At 56.6% G+C, this 23446-nt stretch overlaps 1 protein-coding gene across 1 annotated transcript in view; it reads right to left on the bottom strand.

The window, feature by feature from the left end:
* The window catches only part of DNAH17 (dynein axonemal heavy chain 17), a 154071-nt gene that overhangs the window by 54083 nt on the left and 76542 nt on the right, over nucleotides 1-23446 (bottom strand). Inside the window, exons 33-50 of the mRNA XM_032241495.1 lie at nucleotides 22949-23080; nucleotides 22399-22559; nucleotides 21449-21605; nucleotides 20306-20410; nucleotides 18061-18218; nucleotides 17155-17293; nucleotides 16779-17006; nucleotides 16234-16371; nucleotides 14494-14626; nucleotides 13326-13453; nucleotides 12582-12730; nucleotides 7810-8092; nucleotides 7554-7727; nucleotides 7109-7316; nucleotides 6433-6598; nucleotides 2390-2492; nucleotides 1231-1378; nucleotides 461-552 (exon numbers count right to left, since the gene is read on the bottom strand). Coding sequence (XP_032097386.1) covers nucleotides 461-552; nucleotides 1231-1378; nucleotides 2390-2492; nucleotides 6433-6598; nucleotides 7109-7316; nucleotides 7554-7727; nucleotides 7810-8092; nucleotides 12582-12730; nucleotides 13326-13453; nucleotides 14494-14626; nucleotides 16234-16371; nucleotides 16779-17006; nucleotides 17155-17293; nucleotides 18061-18218; nucleotides 20306-20410; nucleotides 21449-21605; nucleotides 22399-22559; nucleotides 22949-23080 — 2802 coding nt within the window. The remainder of the gene's footprint in view (nucleotides 1-460; nucleotides 553-1230; nucleotides 1379-2389; nucleotides 2493-6432; nucleotides 6599-7108; nucleotides 7317-7553; nucleotides 7728-7809; nucleotides 8093-12581; nucleotides 12731-13325; nucleotides 13454-14493; nucleotides 14627-16233; nucleotides 16372-16778; nucleotides 17007-17154; nucleotides 17294-18060; nucleotides 18219-20305; nucleotides 20411-21448; nucleotides 21606-22398; nucleotides 22560-22948; nucleotides 23081-23446) is intronic.

Here is a 23446-nt window from a genome sequence, read left to right as displayed (position 1 = left end):
CACCATTATTACAATCATTACCATTATTACCACCAGCACCACCAGCACCATCACTACCATCACCACCACCATTACTACCACTATCACCATCACAACCATCATTACCACCATCATTACCATCATCACCACTATTGCCATCACCACCACCATCACTATCATCATAACCATCACTACCATTGCCACCACCGTCATCACCATCACCACCCACCATTATTACCATTACCATCATCACCACCACCACCATCACCATTACCATCATGACCAGCATGATCACCATTAGCATCACCATCAGCACCATCGCTACCACCGCCATTACCATCATCACCGCCATTTGATCACCATTAGCATCACCATCACCACCATCATCAGTTCACAGCTCCCTGAGAGCTGTGATGAGAGCACCTGTGGATCGGGGACTGGGCCATAAGATGGGCATGACGTAAAGCTAAAAGAGCAGTACCTGGAAAATATTGGAGAGGTCCCTGAGGTTGAAGACATAATGAAACTTAATGGCCGTGGGAAGAAATGTTGCTGCGATTTTCTGATGCAAAGCTGTTAGAGGAAAAAGACAAGTCAGTTCTTATATGCTCTTAATGGCCTCAGGAAGTGCAGAGCTTCCAATTTCTAAAGCCGACGGACCGTGGAATGGTAAAAACTGGAGTAAGAAATCCGCACAGCGCTTTGAAGAGGGAGGAAGTTTGCTGTTCTCCGGTAAATCATGTCTGTGTACTGAATTTCCTAGCCTCTACCTCCCCCATGAAGCAACTGTATTTCACAATATCTCCTGTTGAAACATAGCATCGTTTTTAAAACACTGATTTAAAAGTATAAATAAAGGCCGGGTGCGGTGGCTCATGCCTGTAATCCCAGCACTTTGGAAGGCTGAGGTGGGCGGATCACAAGGTCAAGAGATTGAGACCATCCTGGCCAACATGGTGAAATCCCATCTCTACTAAAAATGCAAAAATTAGCTGGGCGTGGTGGCTCACGCCTGTAGTCCCAGCTACTCAGGAGGCTGAGGCAGGAGAATTGCTTGAACCCGGGAGGCGGAGGTTGCAGTGAGCCAAGATTGTGCCATTGCACCCCAGCCTGGCAACAGAGTGAGACTCTGTCTCAAAAAAAAAAAAAAAAAAAGTATACATAAAATACTCATCAAGGGAAAATGTGAAGAGCCATCAGCCCACAGAGCTGTAGGTTTTACCAGTGGGAGAGGGGATGAGGCCAGCTTACCCAGGGCCGCGGCCACCAGCTGGTTGCTTATTCTCTGGGTAGCCATGGAGGCCGAGCGGAAGGCCAGGTGCTGTGTCAGGATGGTGCTGTAGATGGTGGTGAGGGCCTCCTGGCCAGGGAAGCTCACAGCAAACACGCAGAAGTGGCGCTGCTCCGGAAAAAACACAAACTCCCGTCAGCCAGCTCTGGGGGACCTGCTCAGGGCTGGGACCACCGTTGTGGGAGAGCGGCCCCTGTCCTCACCGTCTAAGGTCTTTTGGGCGTTGTCAGAATGGGCAGTTACCCACCCTGTGCCGTGCACGTGGTAAAACCACATTATCACTACACGCGAAACAGCCAAACTCACTTGGTGCTCTCAAGAACTGTGGAAAAGGCAAGGGAAGGGCTCAGAGCGCAGGCCTGGCTCTAAATCCAGGTCTCCATGTGTTTAGAAAACACACAGGCAAAGCCTGTCTGGGTAAGGGCCACAGATAAAATAGAATGCCTTGTTAAATCCGAATTTCAGATGAATAACAAGTACTTTTTTTTTTTGTTTTTTTTAAGAATAGTATGTCCCAGGCCAGGCGTGGTGGTTCATGCCTGTAATCCCAACATTTTGGGAGGTCAAAGCAGGTGGATCACTTGAGGTCAAAAGTTTGAGACCAGCCTGGCCAACATGGTGAAAGCCCATCTCTACTAAAAATGCAAAAATTAGCCGGGCGTGGTGGCACACGCCTGTAGTCCCAGCTACTCAGGAGGCTGAGGCAGGAGAACTGCTTGAACCTGGGAAGTAGAGGTTGCAGTGAGCTGAGATCGTCCCCCTGCACTCCAGCCTGGATGTTGTAGTGAGACTCCGTCTCAAAACACAAACAAGCAAAAAAATAAAAAAAGAACAGTATGCCCAAATATTGTATGGAACATGCCTGGACTAAAAGAGTATTTACCTGGAGTTCAGATTTGACTGCATTTTTACGTGTGACCGGGTCACAGGGAAGGCCGGCTGGCCGCCTGTCCTCCCCATGCCCTGGAATTGTCTGACACATTCTGCAAGGTTAGGGAGTTCTCTGGAGAATGTCAGCCTGCACCCCTGACATCCCAAACCCAAGCTGTTCTTCTCATTGGCCAAAAGCAAGCCTCAGATTCACGGCAGGTGACGCGGAGGAGCGTGGTTTCTGCTTACCTGAAGCCTGGGGTCGATGGTGAAGGAGCCGGCGGTGGGGTTCATGCAGGCCACGTACTGACAGTTATGGACATCTTTCAACGTCAGCTTATGTCTGTCATACCTGAGCGGGGGAGACCAGCGTTCATGTTGCGGCCCGGGCCTGGAGGAGCCATCCCTGGCCCCAACTTCACTCTCAAGAATGTCCTCCCTGTGGTTTAAAAAACCCTCTGTAGAGGCCAGGCGTGGTGGCTCACCCCTGTAATCCCAGCACTTTGGGAGGCCGAGGCAGGTGGATCACGAGGTCAAGAGATCGAGACCATCCTGGTCAACATGGTGAAACCCCGCCTCTACTAAAATTACAAAAAATTAGCTGGGCATGGTGGCGCGTGCCTGTAATCCCAGCTACTCAGGAGGCTGAGGCAGGAGAATTGCCTGAACCCAGGAGGCGGAGGTTGCGGTGAGCCGAGATTGCGCCATTGCACTCCACCCTGGGTAACAAGAGCAAAACTCCGTCTCAAAAAAAAAAAAAAAAAAAAAAAAAACCTTCTGTAGGTGCTGATAGTAAGTGAAGCAGCTGCTGTGACTTCATGCTCTCAAGAGAAATTTTGAAACAAGAGGCACAGAGTGGCTCAGAGAGCAGACCAGGGTTTATGTTCCAGCTCTTCCGCTGAGCAGTGCTGGGGCTCTGGGAAGCTGGTTAACATCTCTGCGCCTCAGTATTCTCTCCTGTGCAATGGGTCCTCAGGAGGATTAAAGGAGCTAACATATGGAAAACACTTGAAAGGGTACCTGACATACAGTAAGTATGCAATCAGTGTTCACCATCCCTGTCATCAGGATAATTATTAATGGCTGCTATCATTAAATAAGCTGAATAAGCCAGGCACAGTGGCTCATGCCTGTAATCCCAGCACATTGCGAAGCTGAGGTGGGCAGATCACTTCAGGTCAGAAGTTCAAGACCAGCCTGACCAGCATGGTGAAACCCTGTCTCTACTAAACCAGCCTGAGCAGCATGGTGAAACCCTGTCTCTACTAAAAATACAAAAGTGAGCCGGGTGGTGGTGCATGCCTGTAATCTCAGCTACTTGGGAGGTTGAGGCAGGAGAATCACTTGAACCCGGGAGGTGGAGGTTGTAGTGAGCCAAGATCGTGCCACTGCACTCCAGCCTGGGCAACAGGTTAAGACTCCATCTCAAAAATAATAATAATCTGAATAATTTCCTTGATGTCACAGTATACTAATGATTTTTTTTTTTTTTTTTTTTTTTGAGACAGGGTCTTGCTCTGTCACCCAGGCTGGAGGGCAGGGCAGTGGTGATCACGGCTCACGGCAGCCTCGATCTCCTGGACTCAAGCCATCCTCGCAACCTCAGCCTCACGCTGCCACACCCTGTTAATTTTCTTGTAGACACAGGGTCTCATTATGTGACCTGGGCTGAAGTGATCCTCCTGCCTTCGCTTCCTCAAGTGTTGAGGTTACGGGTGTGGGTCACTGCACCCAGCACCTCTGATTCGTTTTTCCCCATTATACGCTTTGTGAGTTGGGGGTTGCTGTCTCTTGTCAATTTCTCGTCATTTCTTGTATATTTCAGATATTCATCCACTGTCGATTTTATACATTGCAAATGTTTTCTCCCATTCTTTTATTTCTCCATTAAGTTTGTCCATAGTGTCTTTCATTGAGAGAAATTCCTTTCGATTTAAATCACAGCCATCAATGTGTGTGCTCCTGAAAACTTTGCCTGTGCTGTCCCCCCCACCGACCCACGCACACTCGTCCCTCAGGTCACAGATGCTGTCCCGCCTTTGCCTCTACCTTCATCACAGTTCACCCTGTGCTTGTGGGCCCGTCCTTCCCCTGGGCCCCACCCCTGTCTGCGTGACTTTTCTTCCACGGGTGAGCCTTTTCTTGACACATCCACTAAAACGGTCCATCGTTCCCTGTTGTCGTGGGGCCATTTTAATCTGATATTCTAGGGGGATCCTTTGAAAACTCAAATCTGGCTCTGCCACCCCTCCTGAAGATCCTTAAGGGTCCACCCCAGGGCAGACGTGGACCTAGGGCTGAAGCTTAACAACGTGGAGGCCTCTCCTTAAGGAAGAGAAAGCAAAAATCTTAAGCAAAGTTTACAAGAGCACATGACCCTGTGAAGCCTGTGAAAGGGGCCTTGTGAGTAGGGGGAGGCTGAGGCTGAGCCCCCACAGCCCTCACAGTCCACCTGCCCGCAGAGAGGGAAGGGGGGCTCCCATGCCTTCGCCACCCTCCGCTCCTATCTGGGTACCCCTCAAATCCCACACCCCACATCACTTCCGGTTCTCCTGAAATGATGTCAAAATCTCTTCCAGGCTCCCTGCTCAGAGTGGCAGCTTTGTCGCCTCCCCCGGGGAGCCACCTCTAATGCCCTCGTCCCCACATCACAGCCTGCAGCACAGCATAGACTTCCTGTAGTCATAGCCCTGTGAATGCTGTTTAGTGAGGAAAACGCAGGTGGAATCAGATGTATCTGAACTCAAAATCTAGCTCCGGCTGAGCGTGGTGGCTCAGGCCTGTAATCCCAGCACGTTGGGAGGCCGAGGCAGGCAGATCACTTGAGGTCAGGAGTTTGAGACCAACCTGGCCAACATGGTAAAGCCCTGTTTCTACTAAAAATACAAAAATTAGCTGGGTGCGGTGGCTCACGCCTGTAATCCCAGCACTTTGGGAGGCTGAGGCGGGTGGATCACGAGGTCAAGAGATCGAGACCATCCTGGTCAAAATGGTGAAACCCCGTCTCTACCAAAAATACAAAAAATTAGCTGGGCATGGTGACGCGTGCCTGTAATCCCAGCTACTCAGGAGGCTGAGGCAGGAGAATTGCCTGAACCCAGGAGGCGGAGGTTGCGGTGAGCCGAGATTGCGCCATTGCACTCCAGCCTGGGTAAGGAGCGAAACTCCGACTCAAAAAAAAAAAAAAAAAAAAAAAATTAGCTGGGCGTGGTGGCAGGCGCCTATAATCTCAGCTACTTGAGAGGCTGAGGCAGGAGAATTGCTTGAACCTGGGGGGCAGAGGTTGCAGTGAGCTAAGAAACTGCCATTGCACTCCAGCCAGGGCAACAAGAGCAACACTGTCTAAAAAAAAAAAAAATCCGGCTCCGTCACTCATGAGGGCCATGACCTTGAGTAGGCAACCTAACTCCCATGCCTCCCTTTCTTGGCATACGGGGAGGCCCCACATACGTGGTTTCTAGACTTCCTTGGCCTAAGAATGCTCCGGTTTGGTCTCGGCTACTTGCTTATTTTAAGAGACAACTCAAATGAATGTTCTGATCTTTCCAAACTGCAAACCTAAACATGCCACCTTTGGCTTCCCGGTACCACTGGGAGAATGTTTGCACCCTGTCCCATCGTCCAGAGGCCCAGGGGTTCCGGTTGCAGCTGCCCTGGACACCCTCTCCCCTCTGACCCTCGCAACCCTGCCACACCGGCCTCCTGGGCTCCTTCACAGGAGTCAGGGCCTTTGCATCTCCATCCAGAATGCCCTCCCCTCTAAGGTCCCACGGCCAGAGCATCAAGGCTGCCAGCTTCCAGCAGCGCCATCTCCCTAGGGGCATCTCTCTGCTGGGGCTCCCAGCTGGGGGGCTCCTCTGTGACCGCACTGGGGGTTTTCCTCAGAGCTCAGCCTTCACCTGGTAATGTGCTGCTTCATCTGGGGGGGGGCGGGGACAGACATCTCTGCCCAAGGGGGACCCCCCCCCCCACTGGCTCTAGGCCACAGCTGTGTGTTTGTGAAACGGGTGATGGATGAAACTGATACAACCTCTCCTCTACGTTGGCCCTGCCTCAAGGCCTTGCGTCCCCACAAACTTGGGGGCCCAGCTACCTCCCTGTCTCCCTACCCACGTTGCAGCCCCGCCCACAGCCCCCCCCCCCCCCCCCCCCCCCCTCCCACAGCCCCACCCCCACCACCCCACCCCAGTCCCGCCCCACTGCCCTGTGGCTCCACCTCTTCCCACACCCCGCCCTGGCCCCGCCCCACTACCCCGTGGCCACGCCCTTCCCCTGGCCCCGCCCCGTCTAACCAGTGTCGGTGGTCCATGTGCTGCCGGATGAGGGTGTGCGGGGCCACTGTCCCGTACTTGTCCACCTCGGGCATGTTCATGTCGTCGATGAAGTAGATCAGCTTCTTGGTGCCCGGCGGCCCGTAGTTCCTCCCCGACTTCTTCTCCAGCGGCTTCTCCAGCACCCCTAGAGAGGGCAGAGGGTCAGCCACCAGCCTGCACCTCCTGAGCCTGCGCCCGTTAGGAAGGGAGGGGCGCTACCTGCTCCCCTAGAGGACAGGAGGTGGGAGCCGGCTGGGATCCAGGTTCACCAAACGCACCCACCCTGGGAGTGGCCCTTGCGGGGGCACTGGCTACAGTGTGAGGAATAAACAGAGCGATCAGAGGCAACGCAGCAGGAACCTTGCCGTCCGTCACCTTTGGGTCGCCTCAGACTGACTGAGACACTCCCTGTAGGACCTGCTGGAGGCTGGCCATCAAACCCCCATCACCATGCCCAGCCGGGAGCACCAGAAACAGCGGTCCCAGCTGCTCCTCCTCTGTCTCTGACTCAGGAAGGAAAGGCCAGCGGGTGGGGTGTGGGAAGTGAGGAGATGAAAAGTGGCCGGTGAGCCCCTGGGCCCACAGTGAGAGGGGACAGCAGGGAATGGGGGCCAGGGGCAGCCGTGTAGGCAGGGCGTGGCAGAGCCAGACTCACCCTGCAGCATGGCGGAGGTCGTATAGAAGTTGAAGGGCACCGCCTGCACCAGGTAGTAGTCCGTGTTCAGGCTGTCCAGCTTGTCCCCCATCAGCACCGACTTGCCCGTCCCCGCATTCCCCACCAGCATCACCGGCCAGGACTTCTCCATGAGCAGGTCCATGAAGTAGCGGATGCGGATGGTTTCCGTAGTGTGGACCAAAGAGGCCTGGGGCAGGCGAAGGGAGGGAAGGGGAGGGGAAGGGAGGCAGCTGTGTCTCTCTGACAATTCTGCCTCCGGTTAGCGTGCAGGCCGTAGCAGCTTGACAAATGCCACGTTCTCCTGAAAAGGCCCTGCTGTTGAAAATCAGGCGTATTTGGACGTTCCGTGCCAGCGTGTAGGGGGTGCTGTGCCGAGTCCTGCCTCTAAATCGCCAGTCGGTGGCCCTGCTTTGGGGACACTTACCTGCAGAGGGACATCGGGATCCAGCTCAAAGGAGGGCACTTTATCTGTCCAGGGCAGGAACTTTTTAGTGTCGGGATCAATGTAGTAGTCGAAAATGGTTCCCTGCGAGGGGAACTTGATGGTCTTAAACTCGTTGATCCACCATTTGCTGAATTCCACTCGATAATCTACAAGCTGTTGAAACACAGAAGTGAAAATCAGGGCCCAGCTAAGCGGGACGCCGAGAGAACCTGCGTGGGTGGCCGGGCCGCGTCACCTGGTCCTGGAACATGGCGCCACCGAAGGCCCAGAAGCAGGCGAACACGAAGTACAGCTCATACAGCTCCTTGGGGGAGTCAGGAGGCACGCTCTTCTCCGTGAGCAGGCACTCCAGCAGGTACAGGATCATCTGGATCACCGTGATCTCTGGCACCGGCGTGATCTTCTTGAACCCAAAGCGCAGCTTGTCCAGGCAGGTGGGCAGGTACTTGTCGAAAAGGATCATCAGGTTGGCCTTCTCCGACTGCACTTTGCGCCTCTCGATCCAGCTGCTCACCACCCTGGGGGAGACAGGAGGGGCCTGAGACACGGCCACTGCCCTGGGTCTGCCAGAGTCCCTGCCTTGGTAAACACCCCTCCCTGCCTCCACCTGATTCTGTGGGGGCTGCCCTCAGGTTCGCCATGCCTGCTTGGCAATAGGTCCAAACGAGGGGGCCAGGGGGCCCAGTTGGAGGCCCTGCAAGGGTCTGAGGAGGATGCCAGGGATGTGGGGGCTGTGCCGTCTCTGGGGTTGGTAGCTATGGGGGTGCTGTAGGCCTAGAACAACTGGGAGCCGTTCTTGCTACCACAGGGGAAGTACATACCAAGGGCTGGGGGATGGGAGGACAGAAGAGGAGAAAGATCTCATGACTCATCTGCGGGGGCAGGAGAAGGTGGGGACAGGAAGGGAGTAGAAAGGGGAGACAAGGATAGGAGCAGGGACATTTCATTACATCATCTGGGCTCCTGGATCCAGCCATGCCTGAAGCACACATTAGCAGTTTTTTTAAGCTTCAGATAGGGTTGAATTTGCCATGTTCAGTGTAAGAGTCCAAATCAATACAACAGCAATCTTTGAAAAGCCATGCCAGACTGTCTGCCACAGACACCTCCGGGTGGCTTATGCGGGGGTGGCACAGCACGGCAATGAGGGGTGTGGACTCTGGGGCCAGACTGCCCAGGCTTGAGTCAGCTCTCCCATGGCCAGCCACTGCCTCAGGCAAGTTACTTCACATGCCTGTGTCCCTGGTTTGTCATCTGTCAACGGGGTGATGTTTCCACGACCCTCATTTCCAAGGACTGCATGGGCTGATATGTTAAAGCTCAGAAAAGGGAGCCTGGTCCAGGTTAAGCGACGCCAAATCAGCATCTGCTAAAAGCATCACTAGCGCCTGGCTCCCTCGAGCGCCGGTGAGCTCAGCACAGGCGTCATTTCCAGGACGCCCAGGGCCTGAGCAGGAAGTTCCTGTTAGCACACACAGCGAGCCTGCCCTGTGTCAACAGCCAGCCAGGCCTCTTTAGACAGACACTCACTCTTTTTTCTTTTTTTCTTCTGAGATGGTGTCTTGTTCTGTTGCCCAGGCTGGAGTACAGTAGTGCCATCTCGGCCCACTGGGGTCAAGCGATTCTCCTGTCTCAGCCTCCCAAGTACCTTGGATGACACGCTGCCCACCACCACACCCAGCTAATTTTCCTATTTATAGTAGAGACGGTGTTTTGCCATGTTGGCCAGGCTGGTCTCGAACTCCTGACCTCAGGTGATCTGCCGGCCTTGGCCTCCCAAACTGCTGGGATTACAGGCGTGAGCCACGGCGAGACACACTCCTCTGTGAGTGTGGGCTTGTTCTGGGAGCTCCACATCTTCCTGCACCTCTGTCACAACAGAGTTAAGAGCTGAATATCTTTGCCACGTAGCACCCTGTATCATCCAGTGTAAGAGAGTAAACCTTTATACGTCTCTGAGGGAAACAGGGTGTCTCTGTGCCTGGTGCAGCTAAGGACTGAAATCCAAGTCCAGGTGGTCTTCAGGAGGGGTGACCGATTTGGAATTCTCCCGCAGAGGCTGCTGCGTTCCGCCTCCTAGTTTGAAGATGTTTGTGTCACATTTGTGATGTTGCCTTGGTAGGAGTCACTGCGTGCATTCCGATGTGCCTGATGGCTTTTTTTTTTTTTTTCTTTTTTTTGAGACAGAGTCTCACTCTTGTTGCCCAGGCTGGAGTGCAATGGCACAATCTCAGCTCACTGCAACCTCTGCCTCCCGGGTTCAAATGACTCTCCTGCCTCAGCCTCCCAAGTAGCTGGGATTACAGGCACACACCACCACACTCAGCTAATTTTTGTATTTCTAATAAAGACAGGGTTTTCTCATGTTGGCCAGGCTGGTCTCGAACTACTGACCTCACAATCCGCCTGCCTTGGCCTCCCAAAGTGCTGGGATTATATGCATGAGCCACTGTGCCTGGCTACGTGCTAGGTTTGATATGAGCAGCACAGACCCCAGGAGAGTCACACGCCTGTGAGACACACATGTGAGACAGGCCAACCTTGCCTCTGGTCCGTGTGGCTTCTTGCCCTGCCCCCAGGGCCATCCCGGGTGCATCGGGTCAGTTCCCAGCCTTGCGTCCCTGCCCCTGGGGGCTGCCTGTAGGAGGGCTGCTCCTGCTCTCTGGGGACCCTGTGCCTGCTTCTCATCCACTTTCCTTCTCCCCTCTGGTAATACTCAGGTCTCCTCCTGCTTCCTCCAGGTCATCCTCTGGGGGCGTCCAGTTCCTGCCTCCGCCCACCCTGGCCTTGCTTCTGGCACCCTCCTCTCTGCTCCCATAGGGTGTCCCCCTGAGGACCCCACGATCCTGTCTTCTTCCTGTCCCCTGTCTCAGCAGCTCCTACCCAGACTTCTTTTCAGTTCCCCAGTCATTGTCTTTGCCGACCCTGAAAACTCCCACACATGGTGCAGTGGGTCGAAGGGTGGCTCTGCAAAAGAATGTCCACCCGGAAGCCCAGAATGTGCTCTTATTTCAAGAAAGGACATTTGCAGATGTCACCAAGGATCCTGGAATTAGGGTGGCTCCTGAATCTAATGACTGTGTCCTTCTAAGAAGCAGGAAATTTGGACACAGACACACAGAGAAGAAGGCCATGTGGAGGCAGAGGTGGAGATGGGAGGGACGTGTCCATGCACCGAGGGACGCCGAGGACCACAGGGAGCCCCCAGGAGCTGGGAGAGAGGCCCGGGACCGCTTTTCCCCCAGAGCCTCAGAGGAACCAGCACTGCCTACTCCTCGATCACAGCCCGCAGCCTCCAGGCCTGAGAGAGGATAAATGTCTGCTGTTTGGAGCTGCCAAATAGTGGCCATTTGTTTCAGCAGCTGGAAGATGCTGTACAAGCAGGCAAGTGTTGCTGGAGAAGCCAGCACAAGAGGCACCCAGGCGCAGCAGCTCCTGGCCCTGTCCCCATAGGGAACATTCCGCTCAGTATCCCTCTCAAAGCCTGGCCGAGCAGTGCTGTCTGCCTCCCAGCAGAGGGTCCCACTCCCCACGCAGACTGCAAAGAAGTGCATCAGCATGAACTCCAGAGACTTAGTTTTCTCCACCTATAGACTTGCACGCACCTGGAAACAGCCATGCCTGCATCCCATTCCCCAACATTCTCATCTTGACAAACACTACAAACTTCGTTCCTCTTGCCCCAGCCGTACCCTGCAGCACTCAAAGGCAGCACTCGCCTCACCTCCCATGCCTCCTACCGGCTCCTCCCTACGTCATCACCATCTGGCTTCTGCCCTCAACATGCCCCGAAGCTGTTCTCCCTGAGCGACGGAGCTGCGCCTAGTCACCAAGTGCAGTGGGAACTCCTCCGTCCTTGGCTTGACTCTGGGTGCCATCCTGCTGAGGCTGCTTCCTCCGAAGCTTTTGTCACTGGGTGTCTGGGATGACGTGTCCTGGGTTCCCTTCTGCCTTTGGTTTGTTCTTCTTCCGAATCCCTCACGGATTCTTCTTTCCCCCAGCAGGGCTGGCTTTTCTCAGAAAGCCAGCTTCTCTCATCACTCTCCACATCTTTCCTGGAGAGCCCACCTCCCCAGCGTGGAGTACCCTGGGGCTGGACACATAGGGCAGGTGTGCAAAGTGCTGGATGGGTGGGTGGATGGACAGAGGATGGACGGACGAACTGTGACCTCCAGCCAGGCTACTCCCCTGGAGCCTCTTGCCCCAGGAACGCCCCACTGGGATTTCTGCCTAAGTCCATGTAGGACATTTGGACAAAGCTGTCATTTCTATATCCCCAGGAAATCCCTTATTCTGTCAATTACCAGCCGTGTGTCCAAGCTGGAAAACATGCCTTGGGAATCAATATCAAGTCTTCCATTTCTCCAGATTCCACATGTTTCTTAGACCCATCCCTTCCTCTCTCATCCCCAGCGGCCCCTGTCCTGCTGGCCTAACTGGCTGCTTTTCCTCATCTCGTTGGAAAGGGCCACTTGCCCCTGGTCCTGCTGGATGGCCCAGCATCAGCACCTTCCTGCCAGGAGCAGCCTCCTCCCCCTTTATGCTCCAGCCAAGAGATCCTGACCGCTGCCCATTCGGGAACAGCCCGCTTCCCGCCATGCCCTGTGAACTCAGGTTCTTGTCTGGTGTGCGTCTCATTTTCATCCCCGAGAGGCGGCCTGACCCTTCAGATGGCAGCCCAAACCTCAATCACCTGGGAAGACTTCGCACCCCCTTCCCACCTCCACGGAGGCCAAGACCCTGCCTCCGCACCAGCCGCTGTTCCCTGACACTCCGTGCAAAGGTCTGCTTCCTCAGCTGCCCTGCCTCACGTCACCGTGTATTTACATCATTTATTTCCACGTCTGTCTCTCGTTCCTTCACTGCTGCAACCCTAGTGCCTGCTGAGGGCCTGCTACACAGCTTGTTACATGAACAACGAACGAATGAATGTTCAGCTCTGAAATGGGCCAACAGCCTCGTCTTTCCCTGCCGAGGTTTGGAACAGGGAAGCAGAGCCCCACTCACGGGTTCCATCCCAGGTCGGCTGGGTTGATGTAGAGGATGCCGGCTCTGGAGACGGTGGCCGGGGTGGCCGTCCTCAGATGGCTGATTTCAAACACCAGCCTCATGGTACGGTTCAGCGGGATCCGCTCGTTGCTGGCCAGGGTGAGGACCTAGGAGGGGACAGCAGCCCATGGGGTCCTGTGGCGACACCTGACATCCTGACGGTGTCCCAGAGGTTTGGAGCAAACCTCTGATCAAGGAGGAGGGGCTCCGGCCAGCCCTGCCGCCCCCTACTCCCAGCCCTAGTCACAGCCATGACCAGCCTTCCCTGGGCTTCTCTACCATCCTTGACTCCAGCAGTCTCTAGATGCCCATGCCGTGGAGAGCTGCACCATGGAGTGGTGCCTCCTCAAACCACCGCCCCTCCCGTCCTGCAAAGTCTCCTGCTCCTTCCTGCACCCAGCTGAGGATCACTGTTAGAAAATGGACTCTAGACAATTCCAAATACCATCTGCTTCCCCGGCCTTCACCCTGAACCCGTCCTGCTGCCAAGACGTCAGGTGAGGGGCCGGCAGAACCACAGCCCAGGTGAAAATGACTGACCAAAAGGCACCCCTCACTCATAGCTTCTGCCTGGAGTTCCGGATACGACACTTGCCCCAGGCCCCACGTGCAGGGCCTGAGTGCCATGTAGGTGCCTCCCTGCGAACCCCCACGGTCCCTGCCTTGTGTGGCCTTGGGGGTTAGAGGCCAGGGCCCACCAACCTTGTTGTCGTCCATGACGGTGTTGAGAGACTCGATCCACATGGGGTCTATGTCCCCATCAAGGACGATCCACTTGGGGCCGTCATGGGTGATGTTGGCCAGGTCCCGCATGATGGTGGAGAAGAGGCCTGGGGGAGGTGGGCGGTGTAACCCCAGGCCCTTTTCCCCAGCCCCATTCCAGTCTCCACCAGTCCTGACCCTGGCCTCTCTCTGGGAGGTGGTCTGTCCCCTCAGGCATGAGGTGCCTGGGCCCCCTGCCCTCCCTTCTCCTTGGCCTCCCTCCTCCATGTCCTCTCCATGCCTGAGGCCATGCCCGTCCTCCTCCGACCCCGCATCCTCCCCGTCAGCCCCTCTCTGTGGCCCTGGCTGGCTCAGTTTTCCCAGGTTCAAGACCCCACAGGGTGCAGCACCTGTGCACGAAGCTCTGTCCACTGTCCACTCACACGCTCGGCAGAGTCTGCGGAGCACGCTTCATGCGTCAGGCGTGGAGTGGAACAGGTGGGGGCTGGGGGCACAGAGCTTGCCTTCTAGTGGGGGAAGTGAGCTGTACATGCAGAGCCAGCGATGGGGGGCAGGAAGAGCAGCTCCGGGGTGGGTAGGGGGTGGGGCCACTTCTGAGGGGTAGGTTGCGGGGGGCAGGTGAGGCAGAGCCCTCCCCTGGGCTCCAGGTCAGGATCCCCTGCTCCCGCTGACTCCTCTCCAGCTCTCATGGCTTCTTCCTACAGCCCTCTCTCCAATGTGCCCTGAGTTCCTTTCATTAAGTGCAAACCTGGGCACGCCACCTCCTGGGGTAGGCTCCTCCCCCGAACCCACCAACTGAGGCGAGGGCTCCCCAGGCAGCCTCCAGCTTCCATATCTGGCCTCCCATGCGCTCCTCACGGGTCATACCCGTCCTTGCTCTGGCCTCTCCCCTTGGCCTGCTCAGGGCAGGCCTGTGGTTCTCACTGCAGCTCCTGTGGCCCCCATTCTTTACCCCCCAGCCTGGGTGCCATACACCTACGGCTCCTCGTAAACTCTGCTACCATGGTGCCACCAATGCTGGCCATGTGCCTGAGAACCCCACCCTAGCCTGGGGAGGCTGGCCTCGCACGTGGGAACGGCTCAGCCTACGCCCACTGCACTGGACCAGGTGTGCCCCTGCAGTCCGTCCTGGGACCACCCCTGTTACCATCTTTCCATTCCCTGGTCGCTGGGTTGATGATCCCAAAGAGCTCGTCGCAAGTGACGGCCTTGGGGTCCAGGTCCACGGCCACGGGCTTCCGCTTCAGGTTCTGATAGGTCTTGTTGAGGGATTTGAGGACCTGGCGAAGGTGGGGCCACTCATGTGTGACTCCATGTCCCCGGCACATCCCGCCCCACCAGCCCCAGGACCACGGGTGGGCCTGCACTGGATGGGCCCTTATGTACACCTGGAAGCCCTTTTTTTTTTTTGAGATGGAGTTTTACTTGTTGCCCAGGTTGGAGTGCAGTGGCGCAATCTTGGCTCACTTCAACCTCTGCCTCAGGGGCGATCTCGGCTCACTTCAACCTCTGCCTCAGGGTTCAAGTGATTCTCCTGCCTCAGCCTCCCAAGTAGCTGGGATTACAGGCGCTCACCACCACACCCGACTAATTTTTGTATTTTTAGTTACAGACGGGGTTTCACCGTGTTGGCCAGGCTGGTCTCGAACTCCTGACCTCGGTTGATCCATCAGGCCTCCCAAAGTTCTGGGATTATAGGCGTGAGCCACCGAGCCTGGCCCAGGATGCCTTTTATGAACCACCAGGCTGAACCCTTCTCTGGATATGGTTTGCTTTGGGGCACATACGTGAGTTTACACCCCCCAACCACGGCTGAGGTGAAGGTGGGCTGGGTTATGGGGAGGTAACTGCTCACTGTGCATGTCTGCCGCCCACAGAAAGCTGCTTGCCCTGAGACTGCGAAGCTCAGAAAACATTCACGTGACCTTCCTCCTTATGATACAAGTAACACGCACGCAGTGAAAAACCATAGAAAACTCCCCGGCCGGGTGCGATGGCTCACACCTGTAATCCCAGCACTTTGGGAGGCCGAGGCGGGTGGACTGACTGAGCTCAGAAGCTCAAGACCAGCCTAGGCAACACAGTGAAACGCCATCTCTACTTAAATAAATAAATAGTTAGCCGGGCGTGGTGGCGCACACCTGTAGTCCCAGCTACTAGGGAGGCCGAGGCAGGAGAATTGCTTGAACCCAGAAGGAAGAGGTTGCAGTGAGCTAAGATCGTGCCACTGCACTCCAACCTGGACGACAGTGAGATTCCGTCTCAAAAAAAAAAAAAAAAAAAAAAACTCCCCATAATCCCTCCATTCAGGAAAATGACTTCAAAGACACAGTGGAGGACATTTCCTGTACGTGCATGTCCAAGTTCCTTTTCAGAAAACTGGGCTCAAGCAGCCTCTGCTTTTTCAGATGTAGCTTGCCGTGAGCTTCCGTGTGACTGGTGTTGGAAGTGTTCTTAAACACAGCAGAGGAGTGCAGCCTGTGGACTTCTGGCTGGACTCGGCTGGCAGGGAATTTTCCACATCACAGACATCAGTCACATCAGCCGCCTCCCTCCGAATGTCACCACACCCCAGGCTGAGGCAGGGGACAGGAGGGCAATGGGTCGGGCTGGCCGCAGGGAGGGGGAGACAAGTGACTGACGTCAGGGAGAGGAGAGCAGAGAGACAAGGAGGAACAGGGAGCCCTGGGACCAGGGGCTGCGGCCGCTCCTCCCCTCCTCCTCGGCCTCAAGCTTCCTCCCTGGCCTAAGACTCAGGCCATGGGGGCTCCCGGGATGTACTGGGTTGGGGTCTCTGGGGTGGGGGGGAGTGATGGAGGGCTGACCCTTTGCCCCAGCCCTCCCCCACTGTGCCGGATCCCCCACGGAGTCCCTGGGGGTGACGCACCTGGGACTTGCCGCTGCCCGCATTCCCGATGACAAACACTGAGTGCCGGACCTGCAGCAGCTCCTCCAGCTGCACCACCTTCAGCACGAAGCTGTCCTCTGCCTGCAGCTTGAGCTCCACGATGCTCTGCTTGATGATCTGGGGAGACACGGGTGAGGCTGGGTATGGAACTGAAGCAGGCTTTCTTCTCCGGAAGGCTGGGGGGCTTCCTGCCTGGTGGGGGTGATGATACAGGCGCCCTTGCCCTCTGATGGGCACACGTTTGCAAGTTCTGCTGTCGATACTGAGAGCTCATGTAGCTCCCCCAGGACCTCCTGCAGGGGATCGGTCTGCCTGAAGCCCCACCTCCGACTCCAGCTGAGAGAGTGACCTCCCCCAGCACTGAGAGGCAGGGCTGCCCAGAGCCGTGGAGGCAGCTGTGGCTCAGGGCTCTCTTTGTAGCACAGGGAAACATGCATGTGTGACATGGGTCCCCACCCATCCAGGAGAAGCAAGCCAGGCCAGGCCGGCTCCTCAGGACAGACCCGAGGCCCTGGAATTCCGACCTTTTCAAAATTCAGGTCTCGCTTCCGAGGCACATCCAGGGCTGGGAAGAGGTCCCCGATCAGCCCCATGAACACGGGCAGGTCGTCGGTCACAATCTTGGGGATGTTGAAGTCTCTCAGCGCCCGCATGAGCACCTGGTCCTCGGCCCGGCTGGGGTCGCCCCTCTTCAGGGAGCCGGCCACCACCAGCACAGACTTGATGGCCCGCAGGCCCCAGTCGTAATGATCCTGTGGGCAGCGGGCACAGGTGGGCAGATGTGAGCTCGCCTTCCCACTGCCAGCACTGAATCATCAGCAGGCAGGTCCGAAGCCAACCCTGGCCGCTGCCTGCATCTGACCTCCTACCCACACCCGCCATGAGCTCCAGGACACACACCTGCTTCGAGAGCAGCTCCTTGCACAAGGTGTAGAGGGTGATGAACTTCCTGGCCAGGAGGCGGGCTTCCAGAAAGCCCTCAGCCACCAGCATGATCTCACAGATCAGCTCGAAGTCAGGGACGACCATGGCACAGGGCCTGGGGAGGTCAGCAGTGCCCGTGGGCTTCTGCCCACTCCCTCCCCCACCCACGCCCCTGCCTGTCCCTGTTCACCTAGGAGAGGACACCTCACCTGCCAGGGGGAGCACAGCACAGTGGTGAACCTTCAGTCCCTGGACCCTGGCTCCCAGCTCCCCCCTACTCCCCACTTCCCTGTTCCCACCACATCCTCCGCTGAGCATACCGTCAGGCCCCTCCTCTGAGAGCCACCCTGACCCCCGACCCCAGACCCCTGCCTTCCATCACTGCGCCCCAAGTGGGTCTTCCCGCCCAGGGGAAGACAGTGCACTTTCTAAGGAGGCCCTCACCTGCATCACCTTGGGAGCTTTTTTTTTTTGAGCTAGACTTTCATTCTTGTCACCCAGGCTGGAGTGCAATGGTGCTATCCCAGCTCACTGCAACCTCCGCGTCCCGGGTTCAAGTGATTCTCCTGCCTCAGCCTCCAGTTTAGCTGGGATTACAAGCACTTGCCACCACACCCAGCTAATTTTTATATTTTTAATAGAGACATGTTGGCCAGAATGGTCTTGAACCCCTGACTTCAGGTGATCCACCTTCCTTGGCCACCTAAAGTGCTGGGATTACAGGCATGAACCACCACGCCCGGCCATCTTGGGAGCTTTCGATGACTTATTCCCTCCCCAGCTGGCCCTCTGCCCCTCCTCTCCGCCCACTCCTTGGCACTGGGACGCCGCTGTGGCCGGCCTGGCTCACCGCAGCCACTTACTTTTGTCTGGGCCCCGTACCTGAATAAGGCTTTTAGGTTCTCAGGCAGCTCTGCGCGTCCGGCGTACCCGGGGTTCATGGTGATGAAGATGCCCACGGTGGGAATGAGGCCTATGGTCTCTCCCAGGAAATTGAATGTTTTTTTCTTGGCTCGAATTGCATCCTGGACACACTTTACCTGCACAGTTGGTGGCACAGACACGTTGGCATGGAAACAGCCAGCTTCCATGGGCCAGAGGGGCCTTCGTGTATGTTAAAGCATCAGGCTGTGAATTTGCAGGGCGCCTCCTAGCTTATTTTTTAAATTAAGCCTTTTATTTTTGAGAAAGTTATAGATTCCCATGCTGTTTAGGAACTAAGACAGAAAGCTAGCAACAGTGGCTCACATCTGTAATCCCCACACTCTGGGAGGCCAAGGCCAGAGGATAATTTGAGCCCAGGAGTTCAAGACCAGCCTGGGCAACATAGCAAGACCCCATTCTCAACAACAACAACAAAATGCAGAAGTCAGGGATTGGGGGGAAGAAAAAATACAAAGGGAATTCCCTGTACTCTCTGCCCAACGTCCCCTGAGGGAAGCATCTTGCATAATGACAGTGCCTGTCACAGCAGGGTGGGGGGTGACACTGAGGCCAGCACTGCTGTCGCCACAGGACCCCTAGGTCCCCTCTTACAGCCACACCCACTTCCCTCTTGCCCCTTCCCCCACTTTGGCCCCTGGCAACGGCATCCTTAGTTTCTGTGATTTGGTCATTTCACGCGTGTTAAACAAGTGGAACTGTATCGAACTCCGTCTTCCCAGGTGGGCTTGTGTCACTCAGCAAAAGTCTCTGGAGACGCACCCAGGCTGTTGCAGGAGCCGGTATTTCACACCCCATCCCTGCTGAGCGGGGCGCCAAGCCCAGCCCTTTCCTGTCCTGTTACTACGCTAGCAATGACCCGTCCAAGGACTGGTGAGCAGCCACCTCCGTATCAGACGGTCTTGAAGGCCACTTGAGGGCTGCGAGGTTGAACCCGGAGCTTCCGGGGTCGCTGCCTGCCTGAGGTCTCCTCTGGAATCCCGCAGAAGGCGGCTGCGGCTCTCCAAGTCGCCACGCGAGGGGGCCCAATACTCGCGGTAAAGCTGCTCCCAGCACCTGCCTTTCTGTCTTCCCCACCAGAGCCAAGTCCTGGTGCCCTGGTGAGTCAGGGGTTAAGTCGGTGTACAAAGCGGGCTCTCCCCCCAGGCTGGGGGGCTGGAGCAGCCCAGGCAGCTCGCACGTCCACACCCCACTCGCTCCTGATCTGCTCTGGTGTGGGAGGACCTAGACACCGTCGGCGCCCTGCCTCAGTTTCCTTTTGGACGAGCAGGTGTTCCAGGCCCCAAGGTCGGCCTCCTCTGACCCCACAGAGCCCAGGGCTTCTCAACCCCGGCCGCGTCAGGATCACCTGAGGCATTTGTTTAAAATGCAGAAATGCTCATCCTAACAAGTGGGGCCCATGCTGGAGATTTTTTTTTTTTTTGGAGACAGAATCTCACTCTGTCGCCCAGGCTGGAGCGCAATGGCATGATCTCAGCACACTGCAACCTCCGCCTCCCGGGTTCAAGCAATTCTCCTGCCTCAGCCTTCTGAGTAGCTGGGATTACATGTGCACACCACCGTGCCTGGGTATCTTTTGTATCTTTAGTAGAGACGAAGTTTCACCATGTTGGTCAGGCTGGTCTCGAACTCCTGACCTGAGGTGATACATAGCCTCGGCATGCTGGAGATTTTAACAAGCAATCGATGAGGGTGTGGCATTGGCCCAGGCCACTCCCCACACCGAGGTCTCTGCGCCCACCTTGCCCCAGCCGTCCCACTGCATGTTCTGTGCCCTGGCATGGTTGTCCCCAAAATACACGGGCACATTTCCTCCCTCCTCCTCTTCCTCCGTCTCCCTCCTTTCTTTCCTGCCATTCTCTTTCAGCACCTTCTATGCCCAGCTCTGCTGATACCAGTGACAAAACACTTTGTCCTTTCCTAAGGAAAATTCATGATCCTCCCACCTGTATTTGGTTACATGCACACCACCATACATGTAACCTGTAATCTGATTCTGTTTTCAACCTGTATGTCTAACCAGGCTACGGGCCCCTGGAGGGCAGGGCTCACTGGCCCCACACCACCCTTCGGGGCTTGGAACGCTGCAGAGAGGCAGGGAGGATCTATCCGGTGTGTGAGGTAACAGGAAAACTGATGAGCCAGTTACCCGATGTGACCCCGAGCCCACAGGCAGGGGACTTACCTGCACGGCAATCACAGACAAGACTTCCACTGAGATGCGATTAAACTCATCAAAGCAGCCCCAGGCTCCTGTCTGGGCCAGCCCCTTGTAGATATTTCCGCAGGACTGGGAAAGGCAAGATGGAGAAAGGAAGAGCTGGGGGGTGGCAGGGAGGACGGGCACTGCAGGGGCCTCCGCCTGCCTCTTCAGCTGCGTTCTCTGCCCAAGGCTCACTGAGGCTCCGGTGCACTGGGGCCTTCTGGAGGCCAGCAGGCAGGTCAGCTTACTGCCCAGGGTAACACCGTGGAGGGCTGGGTACCAGGAAGAACCCACCCTTTCACCCGTGACCCCCAGGGCTCCCAGACCCTAGGACAGAGGCTCCATGGAGTCCCTGACGAGAGGGTTCGGAGAAGCACATGTGAGTCCTAAACCTTGCACGTGTTCCCAGCCCTTTTGTCTCTTGCACGTAGAAGAGATGCAGTCCTCTAAGGCAGGATGGGGGCACGCCAAGCAGGCCAGGGGCTTCTCCTCAAGGCATCTGAGTCCCGCTAGGCACTACCTGGGCTATCAGAATTACTCTTCCCAACTACACCTGGGATTCCAGGTGAATGTTAAGTCCCTTCTAGGGAGACTCAAGTGCAGACTGCACTTTTCTGAAGTCCAGAAGGTGGATATGGGACTGCGTGGCCTTGACAGTCAACAGGGGCTGCTGGGCCTGTCCTCGGCCTCAGGAGGGGGTGCCCTAGATTGTGGGGCTAGCCTCTGCAGGCCCAGGGTCCAGAACCCAGGGATCCCCCTCTTGCCTCCCCCTCTTGCAAGAGGCTGCTGCAGCCTGGAGCTGGAAGGCGTCCCCTCCCCTGCCTGGCCTTCTGTGAACTGACAATGTCCTGTGCAGGCACTGATGACTGAAGTCAAGAGAGGGTCATCTCCAGGGCAGGGGCTGGGGCAGGACATTGGGGTCTGTCTGTCCGCCCTGGGAGTCTCTGCAGAGGGACCCCCCGAGGGGAATGCCAGCAGCAAGCGGGGGCCCTGGTGAGCCCTCCCCAGTGTCATTCACAGGTATCCACAGATCTGGAGCTCACTGTGGGGCCTCGGGGGACAGGGTGCTGAGATCCGCCTCTACGTGTGGACCCTGGATCCCACCTCTGGACCTCAGCCACGTACCTTGTAGTCCATCTGCTCAGAGCAGTTGAAGACGTAGACCATGGTGCCCAGCGCTCTGCCCAGGTCCTTGGTCGTCTCAGTCTTGCCCGTCCCAGCAGGGCCGGCGGGGGCTCCGCCCATGATCAGATGCAGGGACTGGGTCAGGGTGATGTAGCATCTGCAAGGGACCACAGGTGAGTGAGCGCGTGTGCCAGGGACCCCACAGATGGCCTCCCCACCTTTTTTTTTTTTTTTTTTGAAACAGAGTCTCCCTCTGTCACCCAGGCTGGAATGCAGTGGTGCAATCTTGGCTCACTGCAACCTGTGCCTCCTGGGTTCCAACGATTCTCGTGCCTCAGCCTCCTGAGTAGCTGGGACTACAGGCTCCTACCAGCATGCTTAGCTAATTTTTGTATTTTTAGTAGAGATGGGGTTTTGCCATGTTGGCCAGGCTAGTCTGGAACTCCTGACCTCTGGACTCCTGATCCACCTGCCCCTGCCTCCCGAGGTGCTGGGAATACAGGTGTGAGCCAGCGCATCAGGCCACCACTTTCTTTTTCATAGCAGTTATTACACTTGCTCAGCCCCAGGAGACGCACATGGGAGAGGGCAGAAAACCTCCAGGTGTGAGCAAGGAACCAAACCGTGGGGCAGAGGCCGCCCAGATGCCTCTCCCACCCACGGCATTCGGGGGATGGGCCCTGCTGTGACAACCGGAGTCTACTCGTGAGAGTCCATAAAACACCACCCCAACTCAGCAGGCCCAAAGAGCAGTGGAGGCACTCTCCCGAGGCCACACAGCCAGCGCTGGGACAAGGACGTGGTGGCAGACCTGCACCTGAACACAGGTCCACCTGACACAAATGCGCACTCCGCCCAGCCTCTGCAGCTGACGTCCAAGTCGGACAGTTCCGAGAACCACAGGGAAGGGACCAAAGCGCAGGTGTGAATGGCTCGGGGACAGGCCTCACCGGTCAGTGAGCGGCGTGATGACCAGCCGCGGCGTGTTGCCCAGATACTCGTAGGAGTACTGGATTTGGGCATCACAGATGTTGGCAAAGCAGTGTCGCTTCTCTTCGTCCCAGCGGTGCCGGAGCTGGGACTGCCATGTGAAAGCCTGGGAACTCTCCACCTGCAGGATGAGCCGGAACTCTTGTTGGCCAAGCGGAATGTAAGAGTCAGACCTGGTTGAGGAAGGCCAGCCTGCCTCCAAGGCTGGTCCCCAGGTGCCCAGCGAATGTTCCCTGGCCCTCTTTCCCCTGACAGCACCCACATCCAACCGTAAGGCCGCTCTCAGTGGAATCTCGCTATGGCACTTCCGATGGGCAGGCATCGCCTATCTGACCACAGGGTGTTGCTCAGCAGGGGTGAGGCCGGGCGAGGGGTTTAGGAGGCAGCTGAAGCCAGCAACAGAGTCGGTGCCCCAGGAAGCAGTGGAAGGATCTGGAGTCCCTGAATGCACAGCCCTCAACCCGGTGTTCCCTTGCCCTTCCACAGCCCCCCGGGACAGGGCGCTCGTGCCTTGGCCGTGATCATTTTGGCCACCACGTCCCGCGCGTGCACATCGATGGTGCAGATGGTCATGATCTTCATCCTGTCCCCAGCGTTGAGGTTCCCGATGAGCAGCGTGATGAGTACATTCAGCTGGCTAATCTGCAGGGGAGAGGCACCTTCGCTGCTGTAGGGCCACAGCCCTACAGGGTCGTGGGGTGTCCCTTGTCACTGTGCTGAGGCACAGGATCCGACAAATAAAGAGACAGGACACAGAAGGACTGGAAAAGAGCAGCTGGGCTCGGGGGGCCACACCACCTATGAGCGGAGAGAGGCGAGGCCCCGAACGTCCAGGACTGTCTGCATGTACTGGGTCCCAGATAGGGGGAAGGGTAGTGAGTGAGGTCATTTTCAAGACAGTGATGGGGTCACTATGATCATGTGCACAATAAACAAGAGGTCCACCTGCATTAGGTCACCTAGGCCAGGAGGTGGGCCGTGTACAGCAAGGGGTCCACCCCCATTAGG

This window comes from Sapajus apella, unplaced genomic scaffold, assembly GCF_009761245.1.
Source record: "Sapajus apella isolate SASKATOON/1434 unplaced genomic scaffold, GSC_monkey_1.0 scaffold48, whole genome shotgun sequence".
NCBI lineage: Eukaryota > Metazoa > Chordata > Mammalia > Primates > Cebidae > Sapajus > Sapajus apella.
This window is presented reverse-complemented; position numbering and strand designations above follow the sequence as displayed.